Raw genomic sequence first — 17,457 nt, 5'->3', positions numbered from 1 at the left:
ATTGTAAAGCATATAATAAAAATGTAAATGAGATAAATGACAAAGAACACGTATCAAAATTAGAGAACACTTTCAGAGACCTGCAAGTTATTGGTGTTACTCTGGCACCGGGTGCTAATTTGCAAAAATGGTGTGCCAATGCAATGTGATTGAAACCCTCTTACAGCAGGTTGTCCAAATGAAGATCAAAGGGGTGACCCTATCAGCATGGCAATAGAAGTTGGTCGTTCCAAGTCTGTGATTTCAAGAAAACTGCATCTTTACAACATCACAAACTCTTTCAAGTCCCACAAGAAGGCTGGTCGCCCTCGAAAGACAAATGCAAGAGAGAGGACAGGATAATGCGAAGAATCTCCATGGGTAATCGTTTCAACACTGCAGCTGGAATTGCTCGCCAGTTCAACAACAACAGGGTAAGGATCTGTCTCGCCAAACAGTGTCACGACGTTTGAGAGCATTTGGACTGAAAGCCCACTCTGCAGTGACCAAACCTCTCATTAGCAGAAAGAATTAAAAGGCTAGACTCACCTCTGGAGAAGAGCATGTTGTGTGGACAGAGGAAAAGTGGTCCATAGTTAATTCTAGCGATGAAAGCAAGGTTTATTGGGGTCTGATGGGAAATATGTCCGCAGACAAACTGGGGAAAGATTGAACCCAAAGTGTGTTAAGAAATCAGTGAAAGGTGGTAGAGGAAGTGTCATGGTTTGGGGAATGTTTTCTGCAGCAGGAGTTGGACCTCTCATACAGCTACATGGCAGAGTGAATGCAAGTGTGTATCAGAACCTTCTTCAACAACATGTGGTTCCTTACTTGCGTTCATCTCTCAATCAGCCAGCAATTTTCATGCAGAACAATGATCAGTCTCAGAGCAAAACGGGTAAAGCAGTTCCTTGAAACAGAAAGCATTGAAACAGTGAAATAGCCGGCCCAGAGTCCTGATCTAAACCAATTGAAAACCTCTGGAAAAACCTTGGTGACAAAGTTATGGCCAAGAAACCCACAACAGTCAAAGAACTATGGAAGAAACTGGAAGAAGAGTGGACCAAAAATCACACCAGAGCAGTGTGAGAGACTAGTGATGTCCTGTGGCCGCACATGTTCCTGAAGTCATTCAAAGCAAAGACCTGTACACTTCCTACTGATTGGTGACTGTTGCTACCTTCAGAAAATTTACTTATAATCTTTCTCTGTGCTACAATCATTGTTGTGCTCCAATTATGATCAACATATTTTGTGCAAAATAAAGGTTTTATGTTTATACCACTGTTCTAGTGGCATGGTGCACCCCTTACAACAACCTTCAAATGTTGATCAATGTAGATTACATTATGTCTGAAATAAGCAAGTGATCATACATTGTGCTCTAATTTTGATCTCCAGTGTATATATCAATAAGATAAAATATATGTATGACGAAACCAGGACACTGCCTAACTGGTGCATGGGGCAGAAAACTATTTGCTATTCCTTCGATATGAAAGAAAACCGCTACTGGAAGAGCAATGCTGGGTGAGCTAATAGAATTATGCAAAAGAGAGGCTTGTATAACACCGTCTGTATACTGCACATCAGTTTAGCATCTGGAGGGTTTGTTTTTTTAACCCAGTGGCACAGCAGGTACCCAGTGACCCTACAGTTATACAGCGGTACGGGAGAAGAAGGCAGAGCACTACAGTTATATAGCAACACAACAGGTACACAGCAGCAAAGATATCCAGCAGCACAGTTATATAGCGGCAAAGAAGGTAGTCAGCGGCACCACAGTTATGCAGTGCATAGCAGGTATCCATCAACACTACACTTATATAGCAGTACAGCAGGTACACAGCAGCAAAGATATCCAGCAGCACCACAGTTATATATATATTCAAAGAAGGTAGTCAGCGGCACCATAGTTATGCAGCGGCACAGCAGGTACCCAGCAACACTATAGTTATATAGCGGTAAAGCAGGTTCCAAGAAGTGGCACTACAGTTATATATTGGCACAGAAAGTACCCCCGACACAGCAGATATACAGTGGATTCATACGAGTGAGAATTGGCGATGAACTGGCCATCATGCTCCTGTGATTTATCCAACTTAAATCTGATATCAATCACCAAGCCCACAAACCTCACCCAAATTAGGAGTTTATCAATTACCACTTACTATACATGAGTGAGAAACCATGAAACCAGAATCTAGCCTAGGCACATAGAAGATTATACATTCCTCACATTACACCAGCAAGGAAACACTTGGGAAGGAACCTACCTAGAAATGAGTTCCTCCGCAGCCCGTGAGCAGAGATTAATCAGGGTCACCTCTTCTTCCGAAGCCAAGTCCACCGCTTGTGGAGAGTATAGGTGCGGGCGAAGGGCCGGCTTGCAAGAGTCATACTTTTGCTTATCTTCCCAGGACTTTAGTGTATTCTCAAAAGCCTGTTCAGAGAGCAATTTACACACTAAAGTTAGCACTTGATATAGTCTCATTTCATTGATCTTTGAATATATATACAAACAGCTATACCTTGCATTGAATAAAAAACTTCAGGAGTCCAGTATATACGTCACTGGGAATGTTTCTGGTTAGTTTGTTAATCACGGACAGCATCATAGGGTTAAGATCTCATTAGCAGTGTCTCCTTGCGGCAGGTTGTGGCTGCCCTGACGTGTATGTGTCCCAGTGTGTAAAGCCCCCAATGAAGAATTAAAGTAGGAAACTGGAATACCCAGTGCTTTATATCAGACTCATTGAGCCAATATTGTGCTAAACATTGAATATACTGTATAAGTATCCGTATGGCTTCAGCATTATATACAAGTGTATATATAGATTGGTATTCCAAGTACATGTGAAGTTCTCCGGTCAGAAGAGAAGGTGAGAGGCGCAGCGAGTCTGGCAGGGGTCCAGATACCAGGAATCTCCGGGAGCCTCTACTATAAAGACAATCCAGCATCGCTTCCTGTTCCACATCATTGTGTGGTAGGGCTGCGTACACTTATGATGCAGGTGTTTAATGTAGGGCATCCAGCCGTCTTACTCACATGAATACACGTCATTCCAGAGCTGGCCGTGAGCCATTATCTAAATACAGAGCTTCATGCAGCCCGTTTCTCAAGTTCTCAGACCACAACATGCCATAGACATTCAGCACCAAACTTTCTGCAGTTGAATACAATCATCTGTCCATTGTAAGCCACTATTGTAGGCTAAAAATCCACGTACATGGGCCTATTTATTATCTATAAATGAGTGTCTTCGTTTATGGCCCCTTTCACATATGTCGGCTATCCTGCATAGAGATAGAACTATTACCCATACCATTGCTCTGTTCTCATGTAGCATGCACGTTTTCAGCAGCACATTCCATGTTCTCACCGGGCGATGTGCTGCGGACAGTGATAATTATGTGGATAAAGAATCTGAAGTGTTTTGCTGCCCAGGAACAAGCATTGTTACAAAAACTCATTTACCAATTAGTAATCTGTGTACATAGGCCTTAAAGGGGTCATCTTGGCACAAAATAACTTGCCATGGGGCTGCAAAAATAAATGATACTCCGGTATCGACACCCACCTGGATCCACTGCAGGGCACAAAATGATCTATGCTGACAATGGAAGAGGAAAGTCATTGTTCCACCATAAGAAGGACCACGGTGGCCTGTGATTGGCTGCAGTGGCTAGGTGACTTGAGCAGTGAGCCATCAGGTGTTTTTCTATAACATGATACTCAAATCACCTGACCACTGAAACTAATGACAGACTGCAGCGGATCCCACCACTGGTGGACAGTGATGGCTCCTCTTCCTGGGTCAGCTCAGACCATGGAGCATTCTGTGTGGTTCCAGATGGGCGCCGGTAAGTGAGTATCACTAAGTTTTCTATCATTTATATCTCCAAGCCTCTGGTGAATGTTTTGTCCAAACTACTCCTTTAAAAACCTCCAATGGGATGGCGGGGAGATACTCAGGAGAAAGGTCTATTGTCGTAATCACTTATCTTCAGTTGTGAGAAACTCCAAACAAGTTAGCTTTTTGCCCCTTTTTCTCGTTTTGCCTGTGTGTCCAATACCCCCTCTCAGTACCATTTGGTACAACTCTGGAATAAGATTTACAACAAAAAAAATCCGATTGTAGAAGACTTTTCACTGTTGCTAATATGTTCATTTTAGTAAATACATATATTCCCCGGGAGCAACTTTCATTATAAGTCTGTGTTGTGCTGTTCCTTTGTTAATCCTCTTGAATATTTATGAATATATTGCCAACTGGGCATTACCATTCCCCTTGTCAAAAAGGTGTGTCTGTACACAGCCAGCACTGACTGGACAGTGTCATTGTGCAGACACCCCACTACTGGCAACGTCCAAATGTCAATTCATTTCTAAATTACAAGAAGGACCACACAAGAGATGATATCAAAGCAGACAACCTCTTCACTCACATCCCAATGCTGTACTGGCAGTGGCAGCTGCCCACACAGCCACTATGGGGCTCACGAGTCAAACAAGCCAATACCAATATAACTGAGAGCGATGATGAAAGACTGAATGCTCCGCTGACGATCCCTCCATCATTCTCCCTCTGACGTCTCAGCGGAGTCAAATGATGACGTCACTTCAGTCTGCCTACTTTGCTGAGATGAGCAGAGTTGCAGAACACGTACCACAGGGACCAGAACAGCAGGTGAACAATGGGAAGTGAGAATTTTTTTTAACATTTTTTTTTTATCAATGAGTACACTGGTGGCCATAATACTATATGGATGACATTATTTTATATGGAGGACTATGGGTGTGAAAAATTCTACATGGGGGTCCATTACTCTATATGGAGGACTATGGAGGTGCATTATTCTATATGGGGGATTATGGGAGTGCATTATTCCATATGGGGATGCTTTATTCTATATGGAGAACTATGGGGGTGCATTATTCTATTTGGAGGACTATGGAGGTGCTTTATTCTATATGAAGAAGGACTAGGGGGTGAATTATGCTATATGGAGTACTATGGGGTGCATTATATTATATGGAGGACTATGGGGTGCATGATTCTATATGGAGGTCTGCATTCGTTTTACGGAGGACTATGGGGTGCATTATTCAATATGGAGGACTATGGGGTGCATTATATTATATGGAGGAGTATGGGGGTGCATTATTCTAAATGTCTTAATGAAAGACTATGGGGTGTGCATTATTCTATATGATGAACTATGGGGTGTGTATGATACTATCTGGAGGACTATGGGGTGTTCATTATTCTATATGAAGGGCTATTAATGGCCCATTATACTACGGAAGGCTATGTGGAGGCCATTATACTATTTAGAGGTCTATAAGGGAAACATTATACATTATGGAAGGTTATTTGAGTGCCATTATACAGTACGCAAGCAATTTTACAGTATGAAGGTTTGTGTGGGGTCCACCATACTGTGCAGAGGGCTATGTGGTGGCTATTAAACTGTTTGGAAGGCTAGTGGGGGCCATTATACAGAGTGAAGAGGTGTGGGGGCCATTATACTGCATGGCGAGCTATGTGGGGGTCACAGTATGGAGAACATACTGTGTTGGGGGTTACCGTAGTTGATGGGGGTAATGTGGAGGAACTCACAGTCAGGGTATTGTGCAGTGTTTGTGGGCATCACACTTTATGGGTGCAATAAAAGGGATATTAGGATATCAACATCAGGAAAATTATTTTGTAAGTTGTGAGATATACTCTTCTGTGACTCGGCTGACAAATCATTATTATTATTTTTTATTTCTTTTGGGGGGGGGGGGGGGCAATTAGAAGTTCTGCGATGGGGCCCCATGATTTCGACATACACCCCTGTCACATCCCTTACTCCACTGACGTCACTTTATGATGGAGGTGTAATGCTTTAGCCATAATTATTTTATGAGAGATGCTGGGGTCAAGGGTCTTTTCAAATATCAAAACCCAAAAATAGCACATTTGTTTTGTCCTAGTTGTGCTGTGAAATAGGGAAGGGATGTCTGACAAAACAAGCCCAGAAAGAACAGCCTGTTACTGGGACCTGACGCACGAGGCTAATCAGTCATCTGCTCTTCATTCCAAGCAGATCCAGCTCCGTCCTTCCCTTAAGTATCACTCCGTGTATACCCAACGATATTACTGCCATATTCACCACTATCAATCGCAGGAACTTACTTTATCTCATAAAATCCCCTCAATAAAATGTATAGAGAATGTCAGCTTGTGTACATCCATCATGACGCGGGACGTCAGCGCACTGAACACATTGTGACAGATGTCACTGCTCAGCAGCCTAAAACTGCACACGGGGAAAACAACATCTCACAATGATTGATGACACTGCCGCAGGATTAAATTATTGGAATCGCAGGAAAGCAGAGTACAAATCCTAAAAAAGAGATTTAGTAGGCAAGTAAAAACTTCACTATCTGAACTAGGTACCAAAACCAAGCTGGACAAGGCAGAAGGCGTTGGGCGAAAGACCCCATGTTTATCCCCTTCACCCTAGGGCAAGTGCCCATTTTTTGATTTTTTGCTTTCGTTTTTCCCTACCCATCTTCCAAGAGCCATAACTTTTTATTTTTTCCATCAATATACCCATATGAGGGCTTATTTTTACGCGCTGAGTTACACTTTTGAATAACACCAACCATTTTACCATATAGTGTACTGCAAGACGGGAAATAAATACAACTGTGTTGAAATTGCAAAAAAAAGTGCAATTCCTCAAAATAAATTTTATTTGCCATGTTCACTATATGGTAAAATTGACCTGGTAATAATGATTCTCCAGGTCGGTACAAGTTCATACATACCAAACAGGTACAGTTTTTGTTGTTTTTTTATTTAAGTCGTGAAAAAAAAATTCTGAAATTTGTAATTAAATAAAATGTAGCTTGTGTCGATATTTTCCAAGATCTGGAATGTTCTCATTTTTCGGGATCTGGGGACGTGTGATGGCTTTATTTTTGTGTCCTCAGCTGACGTTATTGCTGATACCATTGTGGGGTAGATATAATGTTTTCATCGCTTCTTGTTGCGTTTTATTGCAATGTTGCGGAAGCCAAAGAAACTTAATTCTGGCGTCTTGATTTTTTTCTCGCTAAGCAGTTTAACGATCAGATTAATTTATTTTTATATCTTGATAGATCAGACATGAGCACAGCGATACCAAATTTGTTTTGTATTGCTTGTTTGTTTTTTTAAAGTGTTTTATTTTTAATGGGGGGACCGGGGGGCGATTTGAACTGTGCTTTTTTTTTTTTAATTTTTTCAATATTTTTAAAACATTTTTTTTACTCTTTACTGTATTTAACAGTCCATTTAGGTAACTTGAAGTGGTGATCCTCTGATCACTTGTGCTATGCATAGCAGTGCAACAGGCTATGGGGCAACGCTGGTGTCACTCACCATACCTTGCCAACATTTTTCAAACAAGCAGTGTAAACAACGGCAGAGAGAGGAGTAGCAAGACGGCGCTCCACTAACATCGGCCACATCGTCCATCCCCCATCATCAAAGATTCATGACATCCTTAGAGGGCGGCGATGCAAGAAACCCATAAGTAACTGCAGTGCCGCCCCATGTTGCCATCTTGTTCAATGAGGGGTGATGGACAGTGTGGGGAGTGACTGCAGCTCCAGCCGTCTGTGACGTCACATTTGAGACTCCTCTCAAACAAAATGTCACTGGAAGTGCAGTAAATAAAAAAAAACCTTTAAGAATTAGATAGATAGGTAGAAGTGTAGGGAATTCTATATTAAAAATAATTACAAAAGTGGTTAGGGGGTAAGTATAGTTAGAAAATACATTTCTAGCACACAGTCTAAAAAGTGACATCACTGGAATCAGGATCTCAGGGCCTACATTATACTGCTCTCAGATTACATAGCAAAAACTTGCTGACAGCTTTTTTCAACAGATTTGCTCTCTATTTTTAATCAAAGCTTCATTTTTTTTTTCTCAATTTTTTACATCTTGTATTACTAATATAACAATGTCGTCATCATTTGTATTGGAAACACTGGCATAGGCTACACATGTGGAATATATAACAGATATAGCCATTTTTGTTGCCCAGTTGATATATGACCCCCATTGCCACACAAGATAAGAAAATTCTTGTAGAGATTACACAAAGAGTTAGTCATATCTTGCAGAAAGGATAAGCCAAAATTATATCTTTGCATCAATTATGCAAATGGAATATTAGAATGAGACCAGAACTTACGCCAATATTTAACCTCTTCATGACACATAACGTACTGGGTATGTCATGGATTGTGTCAGGTTAATCCCTGCCTGCTGCCACCGGCAGCGATCACTGCACATGTCAGCTGCTTTGAACAGCTGACATGTGCGGCTATGAGGTACGAGTGGATTCGCTATCAACTCGCGCCTTTTAACCCCTTACAGCGGGCTGTGAAAATGTCACAGCGCGATGAAAAAGCGTGTCGCGGTAAGCATTTACTTACCTGGCTCCATCGGAAGTCACGTGATGTGATCGCGTGACTCCGATGGTTGCCATGGTAGCACAGGGTCACGTGATGACTCCTGTATCTATCATGAGTCAGTTCCTCTTACAGCCGGCAGAGGGCCATGTGTGAGAGGAGAGCTGCTTTTGTGCAGATCAGAGCGGTGCTGCTCTGATCTACAAGAAAGAATGAGCGATCAGACTGCTGATCGTTATAGTCCCGTAGGGACACTAGTAAATTGAAAAAAAAAAAAGTTTTAAAAAATTCGAAAAAATATATAAAAAAAAAACCCCTAAAAGTTCAAATTACCCCCCATCTGCCTCATTGAAAACTGAAGGTAAAAGAAAAAAAAATATACACATATTTGGTATTGCTGTGTTCATAAATGTCCGATCTATCAAAATATGAAATCAATTAATCTGATCGGTAAACAGTGTAATGGCAAAAAAATTCCAAACGGCAAAATTAGTTTTTGGTCGCCACAAATTTTGCGCAAAATGCGATGACAGGCGATCAAAATGGCGCTTCTGTGCAAAAAGGGTTCAATTAAAAACGTCAGCTCAAGATGCAAAAAATTAGCCATCACTGATCTATAGATCCCTAAAAATGAGAAAGCTATGGATCACAAAAAATGGCACAAAAAGAGCACTATTTTTTTGGGACAAACTTGAGAATTTTTTTTTAACTCCTTAGGTAAAAGTAAACCTATACATGTTTTTGAACTCGTATGCACCTAAGGCATTATACAGACACATCAGTTTAACAATATAGTGAACAATGTGAATAAACTATCCCAAAAACAATCAAGCAATCGCACTTTTTTTTTGCAATTTTTTTGCAGTTGGAATTTTTTGGCCATTTTCAAGTACATTATATGGTAAAACTTATGGTTTTGTTTAAAAGTAGAACTGGTCCCGCAAAAAATAAGTCCTCATATGGCAAGATTGATGGAAAAATAAAAAAGTTACGGCTCTTGGAAGAAGGGGAGCGGAAACCCCTCTCCCCCCCCCCTCCGGAAAAATGGAAAATCGCCCAGGGATGAAAGGGTTAAAGTGAGAGGATTCAGCTAAGAAAAACAAGGTTAGTAAGAATGAAAATGATCAGAAATGGTGATTAAATGGATATTCCTTAGTGGAAATAGCCCTAATTGGACTTACTCTGTCTCTGGTTAACATCTGAGCCCGGTTTTTGTGCACAATTTTTATAACCCCAGGTGGCTGGATCCAAGCTTCTCCATCAACCTGTACAGGAACGCCCTCTTCTCCGAGGATTGTGATCTTCACTGATCGACACTGAGAAAAGAAAAACACAACAAAGGAACATTTCATTTAGATATCTACAACGTATTATACTTATTTTATCTAATATCTGGTAAAGAATGTCTGTTTAATGAGAACCTTTCACCACTTTGAGCATGTTAAACTGGCCCACATCAATAGTAGCTGCAGAGCTGATGAAAATGGAGTTTTGATTTTTTTAATTTCTCATCTCTGTTGTAGAGATATTCGCTAGTAAAGTTTAGATTCTAATTTCCACGAATATAAAACTGATGTTGGTAGAGATTTATGTCTATGAGCGTTGACTTTTTCCCCCTTCATAACATTCAGCAATCATATGCAGGAGGGAGAATAGTAACCCTGCTCACTGTAATAAAGGGGGAAGGGAGGAGAGCTGAGCTGTGTGTCATTACAAACAGCCCTGCATCTGTAGCTAGCATCCCAAGGCACTGTAAGTTCTGCTGTATTCCCTCTCCCCTACAATGACAGTGCCGTGGTATGAGAGCTGCAGATACAGGGTTTTTTGTAATGACACACAGATCTGCTCACTGTTATAAGGGGAGAACCAAAGATTGCTGAGCTGTGTGTCATTACAAACAGCCCTGCATCTGTAGCTCTCATCCCAAGGCACTGTAGGTTCTGATGTATTCCCTCTCCCCCACAGTGACAGTGCCGTGGTATGAGAGCTGCAGATACAGTTTTTTTCTGTGATGACAAACAGATCTGCTCTACTACCCTTACTCCCATAATGAAAGTGAATTGAGATGAGAAATGCAAGAGGTCTCATGACGCCTCTTGCTTTTGATTGGTCAACCTCATGCAGGAGAAAAAGTCAATGCCTCCAGAGAAAAAAAATCTGATTATTCCTTCTTGGTCTTAGAGGAAATTAGAATCTAAACTTTTGAAACAAAGGCTGTGTGCCCACAGGGAAAGTGTCTTGTGGTTATATCCGCAGGACATTCTGCAGGAGCTCCCAGAAATCCGCAACACAACTTTTGTCTGTTTTCATGCTGCGGATGCACAGCGGAATGTCCTGCGGATATGCTGCGGTCATTCTGCATTGAGGATACAGTACCATGGCTTGGGCACTGCATCCTCAATGCAGAACAAGTGCTGAGTGATTGGGAGTTCATACTTACCTCCATCACGCAGCACTTCTCTCCGGCCGTGTCTGCACTATGCAGGAGAAGGTGGGCGGGCCTGAACTAGCTCCGGCTGTCACATCTCTTCCTTCCTGTACCTGACTCCACCGCGCTCCTCTGCACTGGAGGAAGTGACTCCGGTGTCTGCTATCAAGGCAGGTAAGTATGGGACCCTGCGGAGAAATCCACAGGAATAATTGACATGCTGCAGATTTTTCCGCAGGGAAATGCTGCAGAAAAAAACGCAGCATGGGCACAGCTGTCCCCAAATGCCATAGAAACGGCTGGGAACTCGCTATACTGCGAATTTTTGAAAAATCTGCGGAATTTCCGCGAAAAAATCGTGGCAAATTCCGCAAATTTTCCGCAGTGTGTGCACATAGCCTAATACCTCTACACAAAGAGAAGACATTCAAAATAAAAACTGTTTTATTTAGCTTTGCAGCCACTATTCCATGATATGTGCACGGTTTAACATGCTCAAACTGGTGAAAGGTTCTCTTTAAACGATTCTTGATGTGCATTCATGATTCATTTACACTGTATGTTTGGCACATACACCAGAAATCTCTGCTTCGTTGGGTCCTCATTTACCAGATAGAGGTAAAACACATGTCATTGTAACCTTTGTCAGGCCACTCTAGCGCGACTCTTTTCATTTGCTGCATAGAACAGAACAGTGAACTACATTATACTACACTATAAATAATATTATATCTATGTATATACACCCATACATACAGTGCTCTGCACAAATGAGTACACCCACTCAAAAGTATATTAAAATCTCAAAAAATTTTAATCAATATTTCACTGAATACAAGAACAATTGGCAACATTTTTCACATCACTGAGTTTAATAGAACTTATTTTAACCCATAATATGAAAGCCCAAGAAAGCAAAAAATCTGCCGGGATATGGAAACTTATAAGCACAACTGTGCGTGCGTGTGTGTGTATACACACACTCATATGCACACACACACAATATACTACACCATATGGCTGTAGAATATAAAACGTCAGAAGCATCCATTGGATATATACATCACGAAAGCCACCTGATTGTATATACAGTGGAACCTTGGTTAACGAGAACAATCCGTTCTGGGACTGTGCTTGTTAACAAAGTTACTTGTTCAGCAAAGCAAGATTTCCCATAGGAAATCATTGCAATGCAGACAATTCATTGTTCCACAACTTGTTCCTTGTTCAATGTCCCATCCTGGTCCCCTATTGTGCCATTCCACACACGCACACACACACACACACACAAACACACACAAACACACACACACACACACACACACACACACACACACACACAATGCTCATCTTACCTTCTGTTCCCTCGCCGGCCTCCTGGAACTTGCAGTTCGCCCGTACAGGCTGTGTATCGGGTAACCATCGCGACCGATGCCGGACCTTCCGCTCCCAGCGCGCTAACGTCAAAGGCAGGAGCCGCTTGCCTCTGATTGGCCAGCGTGCTACCTTTGAGTACGGCTGACAGGGGAGGTTCACCGGATACCGGATACACATCCTGTAGCGGTGAACTACAAGAACCATGACGCCGGCGATGGAACGGAAGGTAAGGTGAGCATAATATCTGTACCTTCCGTTCCATCGCCGGCCTCATGGTTCTTGTAGTTTGCCGCTACAGGATGTGTATCGGCAAGCATCGTGACGAGGGAGGAACTTCCCCTGTCAGCCGCTACTCAAAGGCAGCGCGCTGGCCGATCAGAGACAAGCGTCTCCTGCCTTTGATGTCAGCGCGCTGGGAGCGGAAGGTCCGGCATCAGTTGCGATGGTTACCCAATACACAGCCTGTACGGGTGAACTGCAAGAACCAGGAGGCCGGCGAGGGAACGGAAGGTAAGGTGAGCATAATATGTGTGTGTGTGCGCGCGTGTTTGTTTGTGTGTGTTTGTGTGTGCTTGTGTGGACTGCAAGAGTGGGTTAGAGCGTGTTGGATGTACAGAACCAGAAGTGTGTGCGGTGAGTTTTTGCTCGTACAACAAAGCTTGCTTGTCAACCGAGTTACAAATTTACAGCAAGCCTTGCTCGTTAAGTGAAATACTCGCTAACTGGGTTACTCGTTAAGTGAGGTTCCACTGTATATATGTATATAACTCATATATATGTATATAACTCTATCTATCTATCTATCTATCTATCTATATATATATATATATATATATATATATATATATATATATATATATATATATATATATATCTCTTTGACACTGCAAACCCGGTATGAACGCACCCACTTCATTCTTCTTCACAAAGCAAGGCACCATTTCTCCATGACATCTACTTTAACCTTTAGAATCCACAGAGAGTGAGGCATGGAGATGTTCCCACATACACTGAAATGATATTAGCATGCAAATGACTTTTTAAGGCTTACCTGGGCTATTCTGTGGTGCTGAAGCTTGATCACCCTAGACACGGCCATCTGCATGCTCCCAAATACCGCCACCACCTCCAGGATTTTATCATCAAACGAAGGAGCACCAAATATCTGAAAAGAGCAAATAACAGCAATGACAATACATGTAAATGCAACATGATATCCCAGAGGAATCTTGTCCATCATCTCTGCTCTAGAGCTTTCAGTGAGATGTCATTACTGACAACTGACACTAGAGGGCACTGCTGAAAGGTTAATTGTGGAAATAGTAATAAATAAATGTCATCCCTTTATTTGTCTGGGAGAGGGAATGACTTCCACAACATTAATTAAAAATATAGATTTCCAATTAAAAAAAAACCCCTACTACGAATAGTAGCAAGAGAAGTACTCCTCCTGGCATCTGGTGTAATGGAGCTTCAGCCCAGGAAGATACCGAGGACAGCGCTCTGTAATTCACTTACAAATAGAATAATTGGAAAATGTTTAAAAGAAAATGCAAAATGTGTATTATCTGTGTACATCGATATTGGGATGGTGCCAGTGCTAAATTCTAAGAGGTTCAGACTTCTATTATAGAAAAGTGATGACTAATAGAGATTATATATATATATATATATATATATATATATATATATATATATATATATATATATATATATATATCTCAATCAATCGTGTAAACGGAGAAAATATAGGAGAAAATATAGAGAATATAAATATTCACAAACTGTATCTATTGGACAATTGTATTGTTATAGGACCATTTTGTTATCCTTGCACAAAACTTTACTGGAAAATTGCCCAATGCATTGCTGGCATCAGGTTGCCATTGGCTCTAATCCTTATGAGAGGGCGACTCTTAGTGGGCACAAACTCTGGGGTGATATTTCTATGTCTGTATCAGTCTGCAACATGGAGAAGGAGCACAAGCACTAAGAATGAAGCTGGAAAGGGCAGGAAAAAGAACAGTAATTCAATCGCTCATGAAGAAAACTGTTCAGATTTCAGTATTTGTGGCACGTCACTATGAATAACAGAAACGTCACCCAGAACACTACAGCAAAGCACCCACTCACAATCAAGACATTAACAACAGAGCCCTCATAAGTAGAGTTGAGCGCGGTTCGCGGTTCGAGGTTCTCCAGTTCGCGGCTCGAGTGATTTTGGGGGCTGTTCTAGATAGAACTAGAACTCGAGCTTTTTGCTAAAGCTCGATAGTTCTAGATTCGTTCGAGAACGGTTCTAGCAGCAAAAAGACAAGCTAATTCCTAGCTGGCTTTCCGCTGTAATAGTGTAAGTCACTCTGTGACTCACACTATTATGACATTTCAGTGTATAGTGTGCGGGAACAGCGCGTTCAGATCACTGCTGTATGGATAATGGCGATCGCCATTTTTTTTTTTTTCCTTGTCTTCCTTCCCTAAGCGCGCGCGTGTAGTGGGGAGGGCCAGCATGTCAGCCAATCCCAGACACACACACAGCTAAGTGGACTTATAGCCAGAGAAGCAACGGCATGTGTGATAGGATGTCCATGTCACATGTCCCTGCATTATAAAACCGGACATTTTCCTCCAGCACGCCATTATCTGCCTTCTGCGTCCTTGGTGTCAGACATCACTGGCGCAGCTCCTATCGCCGATACTGCTGTATACGCTCCATACACAGCGCTGGACAGCTTAGGGATAGCACTTTCTATCAGTCCTTTTAAGGGCTCATACCGGCAAAGTCAGAGCCATAGGTGACAGGTCCTGAAAACAGAGTTTAACAGCTACACAAGATGACAGCGTCTGTGTAGCTAAGGTCAGGGATTTCCTCGCTGCATTTCCCCATTAGGAGGGATAGAAAGGCAGGCTTCCTTTCCTCTACCCAGAGACCCACAACCCTGCCACTGTACCCTCCTGCCCTTTGCACACTCAAACTCATTGTTACTAAGCCATTATACTAGCAAACACTCAGTGAACTTAGTGGCATCCTAAACGTGGCTATTGGACTTCTGTATAGTCCCAGTAGTGCACAGATATTTGCAGCACGTCTGCCTGCATTGCACACTCCAACTCATTATAACTAAGCCATTATAATAGCAAACACTGAGTGAACCTAGTGGCATCCTAAACGTGGCTGTTGGACTTCTGTATTGTCCCAGTAGTGCACAGATATTTGCAACACGTCTGCCTGTATTGCACACTCAAACTCATTATAACTAAGCCATTATACTAGCAAACACTCAGTGAACTTAGTGGCATACTAAACGTGGCTATTGGACTTCTGTATCGTCCCACTAGTGCAAAGATATATGCAGCACGTCTGCCTGTATTGCACACTCAAACTCATTATAACTAAGCCATTATACTAGCAAACACTCAGTGAACTTAGTGGCATCCTAAACGTGGCTATTGGACTTCTGTATCGTCCCACTAGTGCAAAGATATATGCAGCACGTCTGCCTGCATTGCACACTCAAACTCATTATAACTAAGCCATTATACTAGCAATTTATGCTGCCAGTTTAAGGGCCGTAGTTGCATTGTCAGGGATATTTATTCTTTATTATTCTGCTGTTAATACAGCTAGACCACCGCTGCAATCTACACCACCTCTCAATTTTTACTACCACATTTTCAGTGCACAATCTTGTCGCAATCAACATGAGTGGCAAAATGACAGATGCTGGTGGAAAGGGGAAGAGGCGTGGTGGAAAAGGAAAAAAAGGGTTTGTCCGTGGGGAAGGTGGCAAAGCTCCATTAACATCTGCTGAAGATAGACCATCTACCAGCAAAAGTAAGATGTCTACTACTTACCGTGGACAATCCGATGTGCTCCCTTTTTTACGGACACGAACAACAGGAACAAAGGTAGATGATGGGCAAAAAAGGAAAATGCTTGAATGGATCTCAAGTGGTCCAACAAGTGCCCTCTCAGCCACCTCAACCAGCGCATCCAAAAAACACCAGTCCTCTGAGTTGTCATCCCAATCAAACTTGCTTTCTCCCAGCTTTGAAGTCTCCATCAGCCCGGCACAGTATAGTGGAAGTGAGATGGCTGAGTCTGCAGAGCTGTTCAGTCACACTATAGCCTGGGAATCAGAGGTCTGCTCCCAAGCTACAGTAAGTACAGAACAGGAAATGGTCTGCAGTGATGCCCATAACCTTTGTGACTCTGATTCAGGCCGTGAGGAGCAAGTTTCAGAGCATAATGTTGACCCTTTGTCACAAACTGTAACACCTGTGGTTATAGACAATGAGGAACATACTGATGACGATGAGACGCAGATACCAGATTGGGATGACAACTTAAATATTCGGTCATGGCAAGAAGAGGCTCGGTCTGAGGGGGAGGTTAGTGCAAACACAACAATTGATGATGAAGTTCTAGATCCCACCTACTGTCAACCCCCAGTCAGGCACTCGAGGAGGTCAACAGAGGCGGTGGAGGAGGATGCAACCGACGACGAAGTTACCTTGCGCCTTCCTGGACAGAGTCGGAGCACTGGTAGCACGTCTACAACTGCATCATCAGCCACCACTCTGCCTCTGAGCACTAGTCGGGGGGGCTCAGCAGGTCGCATGCCCTCTAAGCCTTGCCTAGCCTGGTCCTTTTTTGACATAGAAAAAGATCGCCCAAATTATGTGATGTGTAAAATTTGTCGTGATTCTGTTAGTAGAGGTCAAAACCTCAGCAGTTTGACAACTTCTTCCATGAATCGTCACATGAATAAATATCATAGGTCCCGGTGGGAAGCTCACCGTGCTGCAATGCGGCCTAGCGGAGCGAACCATCCACGGCCTGCCCCTTCCAGTGCATCCGCGCGCTCTTCATCTTCTAGGACTGTGGGGACAGCTGTCACACCTGGTTTTCCACGCACAACTTCCACCACTGTAACCGCAACAGGCAGTTTGCTTGGTAGGTCGTCAGTTGGTTTGGAAGGGGAAACAAGTGAGTGTGTACAGCTCTCTCAGACATCGATAGCACCAACGTTGGATGAAGGCAACATCATGTCTCCGCCTGCACTTTCCTCACAAACCTGCATTTTTCCAGGGACACCCTACTCAACACCATCTACACACAGCAGCCAGATCTCTGTCCCTCAGATGTGGTCAAATAAAAGGCCATTTCCTGCGACTCATGACAAAGCTAAGAGGTTGACTCTATCCCTCT

The 17,457-nt window shown here is 42.6% G+C and overlaps 1 protein-coding gene across 4 annotated transcripts in view; it reads right to left on the bottom strand.

Annotated features, from left to right (window-relative positions):
* DGKH (diacylglycerol kinase eta) overlaps positions 1-17,457 on the bottom strand; it is a 353,417-nt gene that overhangs the window by 30,377 nt on the left and 305,583 nt on the right. For all 4 annotated transcript variants that reach the window (XM_075336859.1, XM_075336858.1, XM_075336860.1 and 1 more), the window contains 3 exons: positions 13,297-13,410; positions 9,622-9,756; positions 2,256-2,422 (listed from right to left, as the gene is read on the bottom strand). In XM_075336859.1, the coding sequence (XP_075192974.1) occupies positions 2,256-2,422; positions 9,622-9,756; positions 13,297-13,410 (416 nt within the window). The remainder of the gene's footprint in view (positions 1-2,255; positions 2,423-9,621; positions 9,757-13,296; positions 13,411-17,457) is intronic.

The sequence above is a fragment of the Anomaloglossus baeobatrachus genome, chromosome 2 (genome assembly GCF_048569485.1).
Source record: "Anomaloglossus baeobatrachus isolate aAnoBae1 chromosome 2, aAnoBae1.hap1, whole genome shotgun sequence".
NCBI classification, from domain to species: domain Eukaryota; kingdom Metazoa; phylum Chordata; class Amphibia; order Anura; family Aromobatidae; genus Anomaloglossus; species Anomaloglossus baeobatrachus.
The sequence above is the reverse complement of the archived record's forward strand: the minus strand, read 5'-3'. Positions and strand labels throughout refer to the sequence as shown.